Here is an 18,069-nt window from a genome sequence, read left to right on the forward strand (position 1 = left end):
TAATAGAAGTTGCTTTGTGGCTTTCTTCTCCTCCTCATTCCTTTCTTTTCTCTTCTCTTCTTCTCTCTCATTTCTCTTGTATGTGCAGCTATTGGTTCTAGTCTCTTCTAGTTACAAATATTACATGTAGGCATGTATTATATATTACATCAAAAGCTTTCCCCAGTTTGGCATGCTGTGTGAAGGATCTGGCAAGTAAAACATTGTATCATATGAAAACTTTCACTGGTTTGGTTTGCTCTCTAAAGGCTCTGACATAGATGACATTGGCTGGAAATAATTTTGAGTGGTTTCATAAATGATTGATGCACCCCCTGGAACCCCGGAAATGATGAGGGATGCAGTGGTCATTTTGCGTGCTTGTGTCAGGGGGCAAAAGCAGCGTGTCTGGCACGACTGGGTGGCACAAAAGTAGCGTGTTTGGCGCGACCAAGTGGCTTTTTTTCTCCCTATTCTTATATGGGTTGTGCAGAGAACCTTTTAAAGTGCTTTGCAAAACAAAGGTTTGTCATGTGTTATCTCTCTTTTCTGGAAAGAGAGTTTTAAAAACCATTGGGTTTTTTTTTTTTTTATGCAAAGGAAAATATATATAAATAAAATTAAGAAGTCCTTACGGTGGATGGGGTAGCATCAATGTCTCTGGTGGCTTGCATAGCCAAGTTCCCTAAAGAGGTAGCTAAAATGTCATTATAATAGAACTTGAAACTTTGCTAGTGAGAAATTAGAAGTGACTTCTACTAGCTCTAAAAAAACAGATAAACAAATCCATGGAATAGTAACATTGCCCGGTGTATTTAGGAGAGAAACAGTATCTCTTGTGGTGCACCACCCTTGTATAGGTAAGAGTCCATATTGTGTTGCTGCCTTCCAACCTTCCAAAACCCCAGTGAGTTTTGCTTCCATTTGATTTGTGGATGAGCGGGGACCTGCATCTGTTAGCACAAAATGTCCATCTATCAAAAAGCAAAAAGCCGAGACCAATAGGTTCGATTATTTTCAGCCAAATGGAGGATGCTCTGGGTATCCCTTTGATTGACCAAATGTCAAATTTAATAATCAATTTAACTATATGGTTTCTACTGTAGTGTATTATTTTTAGCGAAAATTATAAGATTAATCAAAATTGGATTTTGGTTTACCGAATTATCCAAAATAAATAAAACTATAACAAAACAGCATCCGTCCCAAAATAATCAAATTAATTATGCTGGCTATGGGGTTCGAACCCATGCGCACTTATGTGCAGAAGATCTTAAGTCTTCCCCCTTAACCTCTCGGGCAAACCAGCTCGTATGATGTATAAAATCAATTGTATTATTTAACAAAAACTTTTTGGTATGCAAGCTACTACATACTAACAAGCCTGTAGGCTACGGCCAAGGTTCCAACTTTCAAGCATCAATTATTTGCTTAAAATAAAATTAAGAAAAAAGGTAAGAATGTCTCTTATTTGGACACGTAATTCTGCCTAGGAAATCATCTAGACAAACTACATGTCAAATTTTGGACTCAATTTCAACTATTTATCCTCATGACATTGGCCTGCATTCCCATGTATGTCCATGTACACATACCGATACTTTGATCACCATCGAATCTTTTCTCATTTTTTTGGTATTTTAATTTGCTACATTGTAAACTCTGTTTAAACTGAATCTTAACATGTGAGCAGGTAACCCTTGAGTCTACCAATCTGCAAAATTTTTGTCTAATCTAATCTAATACATGGCAAAAGAAGGCAACTAACAAAGACTTAGTTACAAGGACTGATTCGACCAAAATTTTCTTCTTAAAACACACACACACACACACACACAAAATAAAATATTGGGATCAGTTCGGGTGGATCAGATAATCCCATGGTTCTAAGTATTGGTATCATATCGCCCGTATCGGGCGATACGTATCGGTTTTGCTAATCACCGATACCAATACTGTGTCGATATCGTATCGGTAGCACGGTACGAACAAGAGATAAAATGATCAAAAAACTCTTTTTAAGAAATTTCAGGGGTTTATTGGTTTTGCGTGTTGCCAATACCTGTTCCGATACCGTGCACTAAAACCATGGATAATCCCAACCTCCATCTAATCTATCTATTCAGTTTTCGCTGATACTTCATAATAGTGATCAAAGTTAAGGATTGTTAGTTCAATCCTATCTCCAATATCTTGTAAACCCTTTGGTTCTATCAAATTGGGAGGGCGATGAGCTTCTAGTTTAGTGATAAGCAGCTAAAGGCGCAGGTTTGATAGGTCTAGTTGAGATGTTTGTTTATCAACCACTCCGCTAGACGGCGTTTCGTAAACTTCAATCATCTGAGCTTGTTTCATAAACTCAACTCGTTTGATGCTTTTCACCGATTTATTCCTTCTTCGAACAGAGTAGATTAATGTGGCATTAACCGAACAGTTGAGTCCAAACTAATTTTAGAGAAGGTCGAGTTCTACCTTTTTAGTCCCCACCTTTCTTGAAATAGTAGTAGTAATAAATGTGACCCCAATGTGCCCCTTCTACAGGCTCCTTGTGGGTCCCTATCTGACCCCAATGGGGCCTAGTATCCCGGGGAGGACAAGATTGGAATACATTTCAAATGGAGAGCTGTAATTGGTCTTTTTTGGGTTTCCAACTTTTTGTGTCTGTGGGCAATGTATATATAAACTTTCACCAAAAAAAATGTATATATAATAATAAAAATAGATAGAATATGCTTTGAGAATTATCTTAGAATATGCTTCAAGTGCAAAACTGCAAATGTCTTCCTAATCACGAGGATTCCAATCTTAATTAAAACAAAATTAATGAACTGACAATGGTCCATAGTATTTTATCTTCTCTACCCATGCCCAAGGATTTAATTTATGGTATTGGATCAGGTATCGGTTGATCTTGAAATCGATACCGATATCGATATGTATCAACAATATTGGGCCGAATCGGATGCTTTTACCTCCAAGATTCTGATACCATTTTTTAAATTATTTTATCTCCTAAAGTTTTGTAACAATGATCCAATTTGTCGATATGACCGATCCAATACTGATTCCTTAAACCATGTGGATGCATGCCACATATGTAGTGTCCTAAAGGACCATTGGATCAGATGGCTGAATTGGGTCCTAACCGTTTGATCCACCGGCCAAAAATGCTTGCTCCAAACGATCCAAGGCCCTCTTTGATGGCCTATTTCAATCCTATGGTTTACAATATATGAGTTTTCTTTCTTGATTTTTTCCAGAGTTATTGATTTTTTCAAAGGTTTGACTAATTATTTGATCAATTTTCAGATTATTCAAAAATTTTAAATCTTTATGATGATACATAAAGATGTTAATTCATCTAAAATTATAACGATACATATATAATGATGTGGACAACATATTCATCAAATATAACTTTAACCAAACCATCATGTAACAATTGTTAAAGTTATAAGAATAAGTTTGTACTATGGTCTTAAGAAAATTCGATGTTTCACAATATGAAAACCACCATTTTAGGGCTACCTACGGCTAATCTAGCAAGGAATATATAACATTTAGGGAAAAGTTTATCTCCACCCATGAAGTAGGATTCACTCATCATCCTATATTCCTATGGGTAATTATTATTCTCCCTATTTTACGAAGTTAATAATACTCTCACCATTGTTCCCGATCCCCATCAGATCACACTGAAACTCATCGGTCAATAAATTCCTCATTGGCCATGGGTGAAGGGAAACTACTTTCTAACATTTGTTGGTTTAAAGGATTTGAAGGTACCCTTAACTGGCAAGCAATAAAGATATCAATATGTGATGGAGACCACTAGGATTTGTTATTGAATGTGAGTCATTAATACGCATGGAATGAGTAATATGATGTTGTTTAGCCCTAATTAGTAGCTGCTCCTAACATAGTACGTATTGTCTTAATTTGGAGAAGCTTGAATTTATCATTTGATGGGCCGCAGCCCATTTAGCCCATCCATGAGATGTGCAAATCATCATCATCATCAACATCATCATCACCATCATCATCCACTTGTGCTTGCTTGGAACATGAGGCAAATGACATATTAGGCGTGCCCCTAAGACATTCTATGCACTATCCATGCCTCTTCAATTTGGTCCTTTTAATTTTCTAACACAATTTCACGCATGTGAAAAGACTCAAAACTCTCTCTCTCTCTCTCTCTCTCTCTCTCTCTTACTGAAATCATTCCTCTTTGAAGTGATTTTTTGGTATGGTTTTCTCCAATCCATGAAAGGACAAGATCATATATAACAAAATTTGCATATTGAAACACAAATGTTTATGTCAACAATAATTTTTTTTTTCTTCCCATGATGCTCTTTCACACATGATTTTTTTTTTTTTGTTGTCGATTTGTCTCAAAATATATTTGAAGTTGATAATCAAATTAAGGACAAGTTTTCCTTCACCCTATGGCAAAAGGTCAATCAACATTCTAGGGTTATTAATGTCTGACCTTTTATAGGACAAAATCGATAATTCCCCTCAACCCGTGTGTAATAAATACCCTCTCAGCACCATCCACACTTATTGGTCAAAGGATTCCCCCTTGACCGTGCGTGTGGGACAATTTGGGACATTGAATTATGGGCAACTTCCTAGTTCCTACATCCATTGGAAGACTTTTATCATTAAAAAAAAAAAAAAAAGTATACATTTTCAACTATTTAGTTATTATATTGTGTATATTCTAGTTGAGAGTCTTTTAATAAGCTAGTATTATGTTGAATATATGCCGATCTTCTTTTACTTGCATATTGAATATATGCTCATATTTTTTGTTCTTGAATTTTCACACGTTAACGTATTAAACACACATCATGTTCTTACAATGTGCAAATTTTCATAATTTTTAAAGGAAAAAAATTTGTTGTAACTGAATTTAGTAAAAAAAAATATGTAATACTAATATTATTATTATTATTATTTTGCTCTTTAAGTACTATAACACACTTTTTTTTTTCAATTGTAAATCTTATAATGCAAAACAATGAATAGGTTTGATAATGTAATAATGGTTTTTTTTATTAAATTATTTTGAAAACTCTATTTTATACTTACCTTAATAAATTTTTTGGGAATAGAACAAAGGAGCATTCAAAATAAGGTTACAACTACTAATAATAAAAAAAAAAATATAGTTATTATTTGTCACTTTACTTTGGTGACAACAAAAAACATTCATTTTTTAAAGACGCCTTATACGTGTCACTATGCCTAGTGAAACGCTTCACTATTTCCCACTCGACAATAAATTGGTTTGTCGAAATGATAAAGGATTACACATTCATCTCAATGGCCAAATTTTAGTCCAAAATAAGCAAGAAAAGTTGCTCAAACTATGATTCAAATTTGTAAGTAAAATTACCAAAAATGGACGAGATACATCATTAGGCATATTGACGAAAAAGAAAATCCCTTTTTTATATTATTGTAGTACATGTAAACCCATTTAAATTTTAAGAGAAAAGGATTTTTTCCGGAAGTGTGGCCCCTGCGCTAAACACAATATGGGGCGAAATGACCGCCGTACCCCCTGATGAAAAGCAAAAATCTCATCCCTATTGATGCTTCCACACGCTCACATTGGCCCTCAGCTAGTGTAGATGTCTCACCCCCCGGATAGAGAACGTGTTTCCTAAATTTTAGTACAATCATGTGTGTTATATAGATATTTTTATGGTGGGACTGTAAAATGGTCTGATCATACTCAACACGGCCTGTCAATATTGATGTCAATATCAGTATTATTCTCTATATTGACAAGTCGTGTTGAGTATGATCATACCATTTTACAGCCCCACCACAAAAATACTTACACCACCAATGCATATCGAGTTCCTCCATCGACGTTGATACCTAATCTATGTTAACATATCACCCTCGAGCATGGTTCGTAATCTAGGATCAGATCGGCCAATATTGGTTAGTTCGGATTGGTATGGCCGAGGCTGATCCTGAATCTCGACCGATCCGATACCGATGATCCACTGGCAGGAATAAAGGGTAAAAAGATAATATAAATCGATTTGTTATGAAAAAACAGAGGTAAATCTGTCAGATCCAACTCGATTTGGGCCAAGAACGATCACGATCCGACTTCCGAGATTTAAAACCATGAATCCCGACTCCCGATTATCATTACCAACCACTCGTCACGCGCTCCCTGTGGCGTCGTAAATTTCAAAAACATCCCTCCAAATTTGCAAAATCACGCTTACACCACTGAGTTCCTATCTCCCCAACCACAACATAATAGCAAAACGAACACTCTTAAGCATATTACATTTGTCATTTGGGGTAATACCGTCATTATAATATTAATCATTTGGTTAGAATTAGATATAACCTTGTTCAGGGGGGTTATAGTAATTTTCATTTTGGAAAAAAGGGGTTTATAGTAATTTGATCTGGAAAATATTGCATTTTCAAAGGGTAGGGGGGGGGGGGGACCCATACACCTTTTTATTCGTTATCTTTTGGAAGATTTTAATTTTCTATTATATATTCTCTTGTTGGCTTCTTCTTCATCTCTTCTGCGGAATTTGGATTTGCTATAATGGCGACAGCAGAAATCTAATTCTCGTCTGCGTTTCGTTATTTAACCAAAATGATAATTCTTTATCTACATTGCTAATCAGAAGATTCGTATTTGTTTCAATTTTCTCTGATCCTTATCGTTTTGCTGTATCTATTGATTCTATTCACGTTCCTCAGCGTAGATGGGGTGAGCTTAATATACTATCTGTTTCTGTTTCATTAGATATGGATTTTTTTGTGTGGGAAGAGTTTTGATTTGTTCCAGTTTGTCCGGGGATTCTTCATCGAGTCGGAATGCAGGCAGAGTTTTCTTCTTGTTCCCTTTCTGCTTACGGTTTTATGTGGGTTTTAGCTTCTGTTGATTTTTTTCCTTTTTATTTTGAATTGGTAATTATACATTGAATGTAGATAAATTGAGAAAGAATTCGATTTGGTTAGAATGATTGGTTTTTTAAGTAAAATGTTTTAGTTTGTTTTGAGGATCTCGCGTTCAGAATTTTGGGCTTTTAGAGGAAATTCTGTTTCAGAGAATGAATCAATTGTTTTATGATAGTGTGAAGTAATAATTGTTAGAATCAAGAATTCCTGGTCTTAATGGTTGAGGTATGTTTCGTAATTCTCTTGCAATGGACGTTCCAATATAAAGGAATCCAATATTGGTGGAGTTTTTGGTGGTTGGATATAGTTTTACCTTTCGTTTTGAGCGGTTTTCTTATTACTGTTCTGGAAAAGATAATTCTAACTGGGTAGGTGTCATGTTAATGTTGGTGTCTTCATAGGACTGTTTTGATCATTATGTTTTTGTAATTTTCATTTTTAGAGTTTTATTTACGCATTGTCTCACTCTTCACAGCTCAGTCATCCGAATTTTTTGAGAGGTCGGCACTCCTCAAAGTAGATGGATCAGATATACATCACTGTTTGGGATTTTCTGCGGATGAAATTGAACACTTCCTCTACTAGAGTTCTTCCGGATGTGTTGTGGATACCGCCGTCTTCTTGTAGATGATATCAGTTTATGGCAACATATTGAGGCTGCACCTAAGCATGTCGATCTTCTGTGTGACGTGTAATCATTCACACTATGAACATTTTGCTTTTCAGAACATCTTATATTTCATGTTACAGTTTAGCCGTAATCTCTACTTAAAATCAATAGAAAGGCACTGCATTGCCAGTGTAGACCCTTGTGTCTGGAGGTCACTAGAAGTTCACTGACGCGTTGCTAGTTATCACTGGATACAGATCTATAATGGAAAGGTGAATTGTTATTTTCCTGAGATTTCTTTGAATTGGATTTTGTGCAGTTTGTCTTTGGTGGGTTTACAGTCTAAATTGCTCTCAATGGGTTTCAGATATAAACTTATGAAAGAGCTTGGAGATGGGACATGTGGAACTGTATATAAGGCCCTCAATCTAGAGACAAATGAAATTGTAAGTATTGGGCATCCCAAAGGAGAAACAAATCATGGTTTATATGCAACATTGAAGTTCAAATTAAAACTATCTCTAATAGGATGTTTTTAAGCACAAGAGGCTTTAGTCAGATTGCATTCCATGATGAACTGTTATACTTTTTGCTTGACATGTAACCATCCACCTACATAAAGAGGAAAATGTTTGAAAATATGGACTAGATTTAACTTTAATGGATGTATAGTTGGCAATTACTAATAATTATATACTTATAGAAGATTTCTTCACCCTTCCATTGTTGAACACTTGCATGACTGTGATTCATTAACACACTCACAAACACATTCATGACTATAAAAGATGAAGAAATATATCATACTCTTTCACTGCTAACTGCTAATTTTAGTGCATTTCCTAAACCTCAAAACATCCCTAGTTTTATGTGCTGGTGGTTTTCTTTTTTGCTACCTTTCCCTTTAATATTCTTTTGTGCAGAATATAAATTGTACTTTTAATCTATGAATTCACTTTTCAACTGATGACATGCACTTTGTCGAAGGTTGCTGTAAAGAAAATGAAGAGAAAATTCTACTTCTGGGAGGAGTGTAGGAGTTTACGCGAAGTTAAGGTATGATAATAAGTTACTCTTCTCTCGATTGAAATGTATCACATTCATTTATCTTTTTCAAAGCAAAGCAATACAAACTTTACTCATGCACAGGGCATTGCCCATGTTATCATGTTAAGGAATAACTTTGGCTTTTGCAGTCCCTCCGCAAATTGAATCACCCAAATATTGTCAAGTTGAAGGAGATTGTTTGGGAAAATCATGACCTTTTCTTCATCTTTGAATACATGGTAAGGTTTGAGCGAAGGATTTTTTTTTCAACTTCCTCTGTGGGATGTGTTCATAGTTGTTGGTTCTATGCTCTGATCATGTGTTATCTTAGTTTTGATCAATCCCAGGTTTGACACAGACTTCAAAGGTTGAAATTCTAATTCAATTTAATTTCTGCAATGTACAATAGAAAAATATTGTATTTAGTATGAGCTTATTTACATGATAATCGGCATACAGAAGGGCCTGCAAGCAAGGTTCAGAACTTCAATCGAAGTCTGTCGAAACTTGCGAAATATTTTTGTTTCCCTGGACCTCAAAATGACATCAAATGAGAAATACAAAAGATACAATATATTCTAAAAATAAGCAAAGCGGAATGAGTGACATGTCAGAATTTCGGTTGAAATAATAGAAATGTTCCAATCCTTCGTATACGATTTGGTTAATTTCTATCACTCTCCTATTCTATATTTACTCAAACTCCTCTACCCCAAACTTCTTTATGATTTCCCCTGAAAAGCAAACTTTCACCTGTCTTTCTACCCTGGTCATTCAAAATCCCTAAAGTGCCCCTGGTCCCCTCCCCTCCTCTTCTTCCCACAACCCCTCTATGGCAGCCCCCCTCTCGTGCCCTCTGCATCTCCCACCCACATCTCCTTCCCAACTTCCCCTCTTCTTCCATTTTCACCACCTCATATGCTCCTTAAATCAACATTCCTTTAACGAACACTATAGGTACTCCTAACCTCCCTTTTGCCATCAAGTGCCTCAATTCCTCCCTAAACCCAGAATCCATGGAAGTGTCACACTCAATCAGGTGGATGTGATGAGTTTCTATTACGGATCTGCCACTGTTGCAGTTTTTGAAAATTTTTTGATTCCTCTCAAGGTGGTAGCATAGATGACAACCGCATTTTCATCGCCAGGAACACATTTTTTCTCAAACACCTCCCGCAGTTGAGGACCACAACTCTCCTTCTCCGCCACTTATCTCAACAAAACCTGATCCTTGGAGGCATCTTTTGTGCCTCAGAAGACATAAACTTAGTCAGATCTGAGAATCATGCTCATGAACCTAAACTTGCAAACCAAACGAGGTGAACCCAACAAGGGTATTACCAGGCAACAACCCAATTGATTACTTAAGCACTGCTTTGGCAAACGTAGCTCTCCCTCAATGACACAGGTGTTGAGAACAAAGAGGAACAATGGTAATGTAGTCCTAGATTGGTAGGAGACCAACTAGGAGCCAATCACCCAAGATCTGTTATGAACAGGTGAATCAGCTAGGTCAAAAATAGGGTTTTTGGTGAAATTAGGGTTAGAGTTTGGTTAGGGTTAGGGTTTGATGTATGGGTTATGTCAAGTCAAGGTAGAGGAGTCTATCAGTGAAGATCCTGAGATGTTTTGATGGGTAGAAGTGTGTAAACTTGAATGGGCAGCATCTTAGGTTTAGGGTTTCGGGTTTTGGAAAAGAAGAAAAGAGGGGAATCTAGGGTTTAGGATGTGAATTTAGGGATGGGGCTTGGATCGAGCTTCCCTAGGGGTGAGAAGGAGATTCGGTCCTAGTTTGGTGTGGTTTTGATGGTGGGTTTGGTCTGTGGGAGTTTTAGGGTTTTTGGGAATTGATTTGAAATGGGGGGAATTAGGGTTTCAGTGGTTGGAAAGGGCAGCAAGGGAGATTGAGTTCTCCTTATGGGCAGGGGTGTTGTGGTTGAAGTTTGATGAAGTTTTGATGGCTGGTTAGGTCTGTGGGGAATTTAGGGTATGGAAAACTTGAAAATAACAAGGGGGAAAGCTAGGGTTGGGGTTGTGGAGGATTAGAAGAAGAAGGATGGGGATGGGAATGGGGATGTCTCAAACTTACTGTAGTTGCAGATTACTCTTGGCAGCAGCTTGTTTGAGGATGAAACTTGAATAAAAATTGGATCTTTAACTAGAACTTCAAAGAAATCTTCAAGTAACTTGAAGGAGAGCTTCAAAAGAACCACTCGGGCTTCACACCGCAAGGTGTCGATTGGGTCAAACACCAATCCCACCAGTCTTGATCATGCAGAAAACAATCTTCAGCAATGAAGAACAAGTTGCAGAGCAGCAGCTCAAAAGAGAGAGATTTTGACAAAATTCAGAGGTGAGAAACCTCTCCACCGAATTCCTTTATTCAGAAATGAAGAACAAGTTGCAAAGCATTCGCTTGTTCCACCTTTGTTCATGGTCATACACCCCATGACATGCAAACTCAGTTGACACCCTGTAGGTCTGAAATTGCCATCTCATATCTCTCTCTCTCTCACAGCAACCCCTTGTCCAAAAAAAAAGAGGGCAAGGGGTCGCCGATCACGAGCTGGAGGGGAACTTAGAGATGCAGAAGGCACGGGAGGTGTTGTTGGAGAGGTGCAGTGGGAGGGGCTTCTGGAGGGGAGGAGAGGGGAGGGAACCAGGGGAATATTTGGATTTTGAATTACCAAGGGAGAAAGGGGAGGAAGTCTGCTTTTCTAGGGGAATCATAAAAAAACAAATTTGGGATAGGGGAGTTCGAGCAAAAATATAGGGCAAGTGTCGGGGAGTGGTAGAAATTTCCCCTTTAAAATTCCAAAGTTCAAGTCAAAATGGTCGAAATTGGGGATATGAGTCATAATTGCTAAATGCTTCAAATTTGTTCCCGAATTTACAACTTTTGGGAGATTCAAACCTCTTAAACTCATCTAAGATCCCATGACAAAATTGGAAGAAGTCTTGATGATCTTTGCACACATGTTTGGGTTAAAACATCAAGAAAAATGTATGTCACTAAAAACTTACCATCTGAATTTTTTTTTTCTGAGCAGTTTTTTCTGAGTACATGAGATGCAAATCATACTATGAAAGGTTGTTGGAGTTTTCCAATCTCAAACCTCCATCTTTTTTGAAATTCAATCCATTTCCCTCGGAAAATTAGGTTGAATATGCTTTGTTAGGCCCATATGCATGTTAACCTCATTAGGCTCTGATTGCTCATGAAAGTGTATGTAAATTAATATGAATAACTTGATATCAATATTTTAACAATGTGCACAATAACTTATATAGGTGGAAGGACACAATACTTGATATACACTAGCAACATAGGGTGTGTAGCCAAACTACCCCTTCCCTTTCTGTCCGTTCCCTTGAAGCCTAGTGCAGACATTGTTAAACCCAAATGCTTAGTAAATGTTTATTCAGGACTTCCTTAACCGAGGCTTCTGTTCCTGCTGGAATATGTCTCAGAGATCCTGCATCAATACCATCCCTTTCTTTTTTTGGTTAAAAGATTCCTTGAAACTATGAAAGGCCTAATATGTTTTACGTGGTTTGTAATCTTCTCACTTCCAAAAAAAAGATCTTAAGCTTCATTTTTAACCCCTGATACTATCCATGTTGAAGCGCAAAAAAATTTTATGTGGCTGTTTCGACACCATGTAAGGCATAGTCTAAGCATAAAAGTCCCAGTTTTTCCTTTCTTCCCAGATTCTACGAGTTGCTCCTACTGGGATTAAAGCCCGCAGTCTTTTCTTCTTTTGACTCAAACTGTGTTCCTTCCAGTTTCACAACAAACTTGGGATGTCCACAAGCATTATCCAACAGAAATCAAACTCCTTAAACTCCCTCCTCTGAACTTGTTAGTAAAGAGAGAGCGAATTAGAATATGCAGCACAATGCTTCCTTGAAGCATCTGAGACTGATACTGTCATATTACGGACTAATTTCTTCAGTTGTGGATGTGTCTTGTACATGCTATTTATTTGTTTTCTGGATCAGTGATAGGGAAACCATCAAAATGTAAATATCTAAAACAGCATGGATGAGGATGAATATAATTTTATGGCTTATAAAACAAAAATTCAATTTTATTCATGATTTAGTTAACCTATGCTTGATTGTCTCTCATGTATCCAGGAATATAACCTATATCAAATCATGAGAGACCGGGAAAGTGCATTTTCAGAGGCAGAGGTACGGAGCCTTATTTCTCAAGTGTTACAGGGGCTTGCATATATGCATAGAAATGGATATTTTCATCGGGACCTAAAACCTGGTATTGAGATCCCTTCTATAATACATTATTGTATTCTTTGATTTATGCAGAAAATCTGATTTCACTTATTTATAAAGGATACTTTGTGTACGTTGTAATGATATTTGATTAAACATTTTTCCTTCTGTCAAGAGAATCTGCTGGTGACAAGTGATGTTATAAAGATTGCTGATTTTGGACTAGCAAGAGAAGTTACATCAAGGCCTCCATATACTGATTATGTTTCTACACGGTGGTGAGTTCCATTCAACTGCATCACCTTAATCTGCTTTATGTCCTCAACTGCTATTTCAGATGAATTTTGCAGTTTTAATTAGTGACTAAACATCTTTTAAAATGTGTTGCATACATACGCAAGGTACCGGGCACCAGAGGTTTTGTTGCAGTCATCATCATACACTCCTGCGATTGGTAAGCGTTTTCTTTCAAGTGTCTGAAATGCACAAGGTGCTTAGTTATCATGACATTTAAGAAATAGTGATGCTTTCTTTTTTTTTACTTTTCATCAGGGAAATTTATTTTAAAAAAAAGAGTTTGCAAGCTATGGAAAGATTTTTAGCTAGAAAAGAAATATTATTGGGAGTTGAGAGTATTTCTTTATTCCACAAAATTCACATGCTTAAAACTCTCCTTATTCCTGTCTTAAGTACATAACCATCGGCATGATCATTTTTTTGGAGTTGTTTGAGAACCATACCATTCCTCATATCAGAAACTATGAATTCTCTGCAATTTGTTCTAACATTCATGCTTCTATGAAATTTAGGTCCTGTTAGACCATGCTTGTTCCACTGTTTGTGTAAGGCAACCAAATGGTTGAGAAAGAATATGGTTAAGAATCCAGACCATCAAATTGCTCACATCTACATTGAGATGCAGTCAAGGCAATCTTTGTCTTGGCTGGCTTTCTTTTGATTAATGGGGCTTCTGCAACACATATATCATGAAAGAGTAGCAAAACAGTATGTGTAGTGCAATTCACAAACAAAATGCAGTAAACATCTCCCAGTATAGAGAGACATTTAGTTTGCAATAACTGGCTCTATTTGATACTCCCTCCATTCAACAATGACCATCCCGTGAAAAAGCGTAATGTTGAGGGGTGGTTGAAGGATTAAAGCCCCCCTCATTAGTCAATATTGCCCTTCCATGAGTTTTCTCTCTTCAAGTTGGGGTGTAATTATAGTAGTCAATGCAAGGGGTCAAAGCAGTGAATTTCATGAAATCTCATAACTTGATCTTTGAGATGGACAAAGAGTTCAGGACAGCCAAAAAGGGAAGGAGGACTATCTTTTTTTCTTGGTGATTTTTATCATTGAAATTGAGAGATGTAATTGGTAGAAATGGTGGGACATGATATATAAAGCTTAATAAATATTTACACCCAGTCATCCACCCATAAAAATAAAAAAAAATTACACCTAGTCAACTCAAGGAAAAATAGTACTTCTGTGCTCAAATGCTTATATATAAAGCTGGTAGGATGAATTAATTTGGATTTCTTTTATCACTAATTCATTCTGACAATTTATTGTAAGATTGCTTTCCTTTTGATGACTAACTACTGCAACTTTTTGCAGACATGTGGGCCATTGGCGCAATATTAGCTGAGCTTTTCACCTTGTGCCCTATTTTTCCTGGGGAAAGGTAATATTAATCAACCCAAGTCTAGAACTTCTAGTTCCCGATCGAAAAAGAGAAAATGATGGTTGAAGACTTCCTCTCCTGCATCCCATGCATACTTCAACACAGACAGCTGCACGTGCACTTATCACATGAAATTCCATACTAAATAGAATTCGATGGATGAAGGAAGCTTAGCCACTGCAGTGTCTTGAAACCCATCTCTGGCAAGCTTTCATGTCAGTTTGGCTCTCTCTGAATAAAGCTTAGTAAATTGATATTAATAGGAGGAGGAATTCCAGGCTATTTTGGCTATTGACCTAAAGCAGTTCAAACAGAGTTGTCTGGCTTCTCAGCATACTGTTCTGTCTGGATCAGTTTGTGATGGCACTCTTGCCGATTTGGGAATTTTTTTAGAAGGGAGAAAATATTATCTCCTTAATTATTGATGCATTTAGTTAGTCCCTTTCTGGTAGACAATAACATCTTTAATGTTTTAAATACCTAAACACCTTATAAAATTATGGAGCCAAGGATCTGTAAATGTATGTTGTCGTCCCTTTATGATAATTTCCATTGATTAAGTAACATATATTTTTACTTTTAGTTTGATGTTTAGGTTTCTTGTTTCTTCATTGAGCAGTGAAACAGATCAGCTTTACAAAATATGCTGTGTTCGCGGTACCCCAGATTGGAATACTTTGCCTGAAGGGATGAATGTTTCACGCTTAATCAATTTTTGTTTTTCCAAGGTGAGGTTTCTTTCCGATAGATTATGGAGCTTCCTATGGTATTTTTTGTCTCTTTTAACAACTTCCCTTTTCTGTAGATTGAGCCTGCCAACCTTTCAGATATCATTCCTAATGCTAGCTTGGAAGCAATTGATTTGATCACGGTGAGTGTTGTCAATACAGTCTGCTTCAATTAGTTTAATGGTCATGGTTGATTCTTTTTCTGACCATTTACATTTGGGTAAATTCTAATGCATATTTACCATATTTTCAATAGCAACTATGCTCGTGGGATCCACAAAGGAGACCGACTGCAGAGCAAGCACTTCAGCATCCATTTTTCCATGTAAAATGCTTTTCCAAGTTTGTTCTCAGCATTCTTTATGTCAAATGCTCTACCTGACTTGTATTGTTGGAATAGGTGGGAATGTGGGTTCCTTACCCGCTTCGGGACCATTTTCAACCAAATTCAAATCACATGGGTGAGTTGCTTTTGAATTCATCAGGAATCCCTACATTTCTATGATTCAGTATGCTTTCAAATTGTTCTTTGCTCAGCGGAACTAATTTATCCATTTTCTTTTTTATTATTTTTGGACCGCAGTAGGATCAGAGCCAAAGCTTGAGTTGAGTCTGTGGGACTTCAGCACTGAACCAGATGATTGCTTCCTTGGCTTGACCCTAGCAGTGAAGCCCAGTGTCTCGAACTTAGGTAATGATCAAATTAATCAGTATCTGGCTTCAGATACATAGGAAACTGGGGTGTTTGTTCAGAGTTGACCTTGAATCAAGCATGAGCATAAAATTTCAGAATAAGGAATTTCAAAGTAGACTTATAATAGTATGCATCTACAGAAGATGATAGGATCAGGGAACTCTTATTGTCCGTATGCTTTGACATAGAACAGTCCTTATGGTGAATACACAGTTGTCCAGGATCCAAACCTGGGAAGCCCATTCTATATTGGATCATTCTACACATACTGATTTTGCGTACTCCTTTTTTGTATCATTGCGGGAAAAGCTTCTGCTTCAAAGAGATAGTAAGAACTAAATATGTACAATCATATGGATAGTCTAAACCTTCAGGTCTATTTGGTGAGATTCACCGAAATTTGGTATGCGTCCTCTTGGCATGCCTGCTAAATGTTCAATATTATGCTCGGACGCTCTGAGTAGTCCGACTGATGTACATTTTTTTCCTGGCCTTTCATTTACTTTTTTCTTTAAAATAGATTTTGCACTTTAACACATGCCAACTGTAGAGTAACCATGTGCTTGAATATCTTTGATAGTGCTTCATTATGGGTCCTTGTGTTTTGATTTGTCAAGTCCAGCGTGATGCTATCTGCTGGAAGTTACATTTGAGTACTATGTCAATATTAAATATGTTAGTTTTCCTATAAAATATTTCATGTTGTCTGATTACAGTTCATTCCATGCAGAAGCCGTTCATCAAACCTCCAAAAATGCTAGGGAGGTGAGTCTGTGGTTGCTTATTGCTGTATGCCTACTTGGGTGTAGGTTTACTTCTATAGAATATAGATATTGTTTTCACCACAAATATCTTCTCTACTGTATATATTCGGAAGCAAAAACTGAAGTTGTTTTGCTACATACTGAAGATAACAACTTCTTGAATGCAGGAAATTCTTTTTTGTTCTGGTTTTCAGAATCATTCTGATAAGTCAGGTAATGTTCCTATCCATGACCCCCTACTTTTGCTCCTTTACAGTTGTTGCATAACCAGCAGTATTAGGATACCATATCATCAATTCCCTAAAGCAAATCTCGAAATGTACTATAGTAATTGAGATGGTATTTTATGCTATTACTCCAGTGCTATCTCTTTCCCTCCCCCCCACCCCCACCCCCACCCTAACTTAAAAAAAGAAATTCAAAATATTTACCATATTTAAGGTTAAGTATGTTTTCAGCCAACTGCAAAGGCGGCTAATGTTAAATTCCAGTTCTAGGAACTTGTTTGTTTCACACACAACCCCCCCCCTCCCCTCCAAAAAAATTTGCTGTGCTAATTTGTTGTGGGTTTTTTTTTTTTTTTGTCTTTAGTGTTGTGGCCCTTGCTATCTCTGAATCAAAGTGGGAACGATCTAGCTTTGATGTCTTCGTTACCATCATACATGGTTAGCAGGTAAATACCACTCCATCTGTTCGGATGTTTTTTGGTTCTGTTCACAGTTCTTGGCTATCGTGAACATATTACATGAGTATGACTCTTAGGATGATGAAGATTGTTTGAAATTACTTTCCCAGAATATTAATACTATGGAACTTATTATGAACTCTTGCTTTGATTGTATACCCCTTTATTCAACATTTTAATTAAGAGCTGAAACTTGGTGCAACCAGAGGGGGAGGGGAAATCTGTGGAGCAACAGAATGCCCTTCTTTGTGGTCTTCCCTCTTCCTTCCCCACATGGCCTTAGAAACTAACCAAATACATTCCTAAGAGAGGAGTTGGCTGATTTGCATTTTGAGTTATATTACTTTGGTGGTGACAAACTTTAAATAATGTTATAGCTCGTTCATAAGATGGCCCTCTGATTAAGTTGTCCATTTTGGTGCCAAATCTTTTAGAAATATGGTAGTATACGAGGCCTAATTCCTACAATGTGTGATGACATGATCTCTGTTTTCTGTGGTTACAGTCAAGCTTCTTGTCCAACAATTGGGGTTCCACAGCCAACAGGATTCACAATGGCGTCTCTGCAGCCTAACATCCTAGACCGGCCACCACTGGTCGCTGTCTCCTCACCATTCCAGCAGGTTCACTACCTTTAAGCAAGTTCTCTAAAAGTTGTTTGGGTTAAACATTCTTTCAA

General features: G+C 37.0%; 1 protein-coding gene and 1 non-coding gene across 3 annotated transcripts; one reads left to right on the forward strand and one right to left on the reverse strand.

The window, feature by feature from the left end:
- Positions 1 to 1,205: 1,205 nt before the first annotated feature.
- TRNAL-UAA lies at positions 1,206 to 1,288 on the reverse strand. The gene has a single exon. It is a non-coding gene; the product is annotated as a tRNA-Leu (tRNA).
- Positions 1,289 to 7,421: 6,133 nt separating this feature from the next.
- On the forward strand, positions 7,422 to 18,069 carry LOC122667339 (serine/threonine-protein kinase MHK-like). 2 transcript variants are annotated; one of them, XM_043863598.1, is made up of 17 exons: positions 7,422 to 7,818; positions 7,914 to 7,992; positions 8,534 to 8,602; positions 8,743 to 8,832; positions 12,734 to 12,872; positions 13,005 to 13,107; positions 13,231 to 13,283; positions 14,453 to 14,519; positions 15,139 to 15,247; positions 15,325 to 15,390; positions 15,504 to 15,572; positions 15,648 to 15,708; positions 15,831 to 15,938; positions 16,672 to 16,706; positions 16,873 to 16,918; positions 17,297 to 17,378; positions 17,896 to 18,069. In XM_043863598.1, exons 1-17 carry the CDS (start codon positions 7,811 to 7,813, stop codon positions 18,026 to 18,028), a joined length of 1,317 nt encoding a protein of 438 aa, XP_043719533.1. In that variant the 5' UTR covers positions 7,422 to 7,810; the 3' UTR covers positions 18,029 to 18,069. The 2 variants fall into 2 exon arrangements, with proteins under 2 accessions (XP_043719533.1, XP_043719534.1); XM_043863599.1 differs by having other exon boundaries at positions 15,834 to 15,938.

This window comes from Telopea speciosissima, chromosome 7 (genome assembly GCF_018873765.1).
Source record: "Telopea speciosissima isolate NSW1024214 ecotype Mountain lineage chromosome 7, Tspe_v1, whole genome shotgun sequence".
Lineage (NCBI taxonomy): Eukaryota > Viridiplantae > Streptophyta > Magnoliopsida > Proteales > Proteaceae > Telopea > Telopea speciosissima.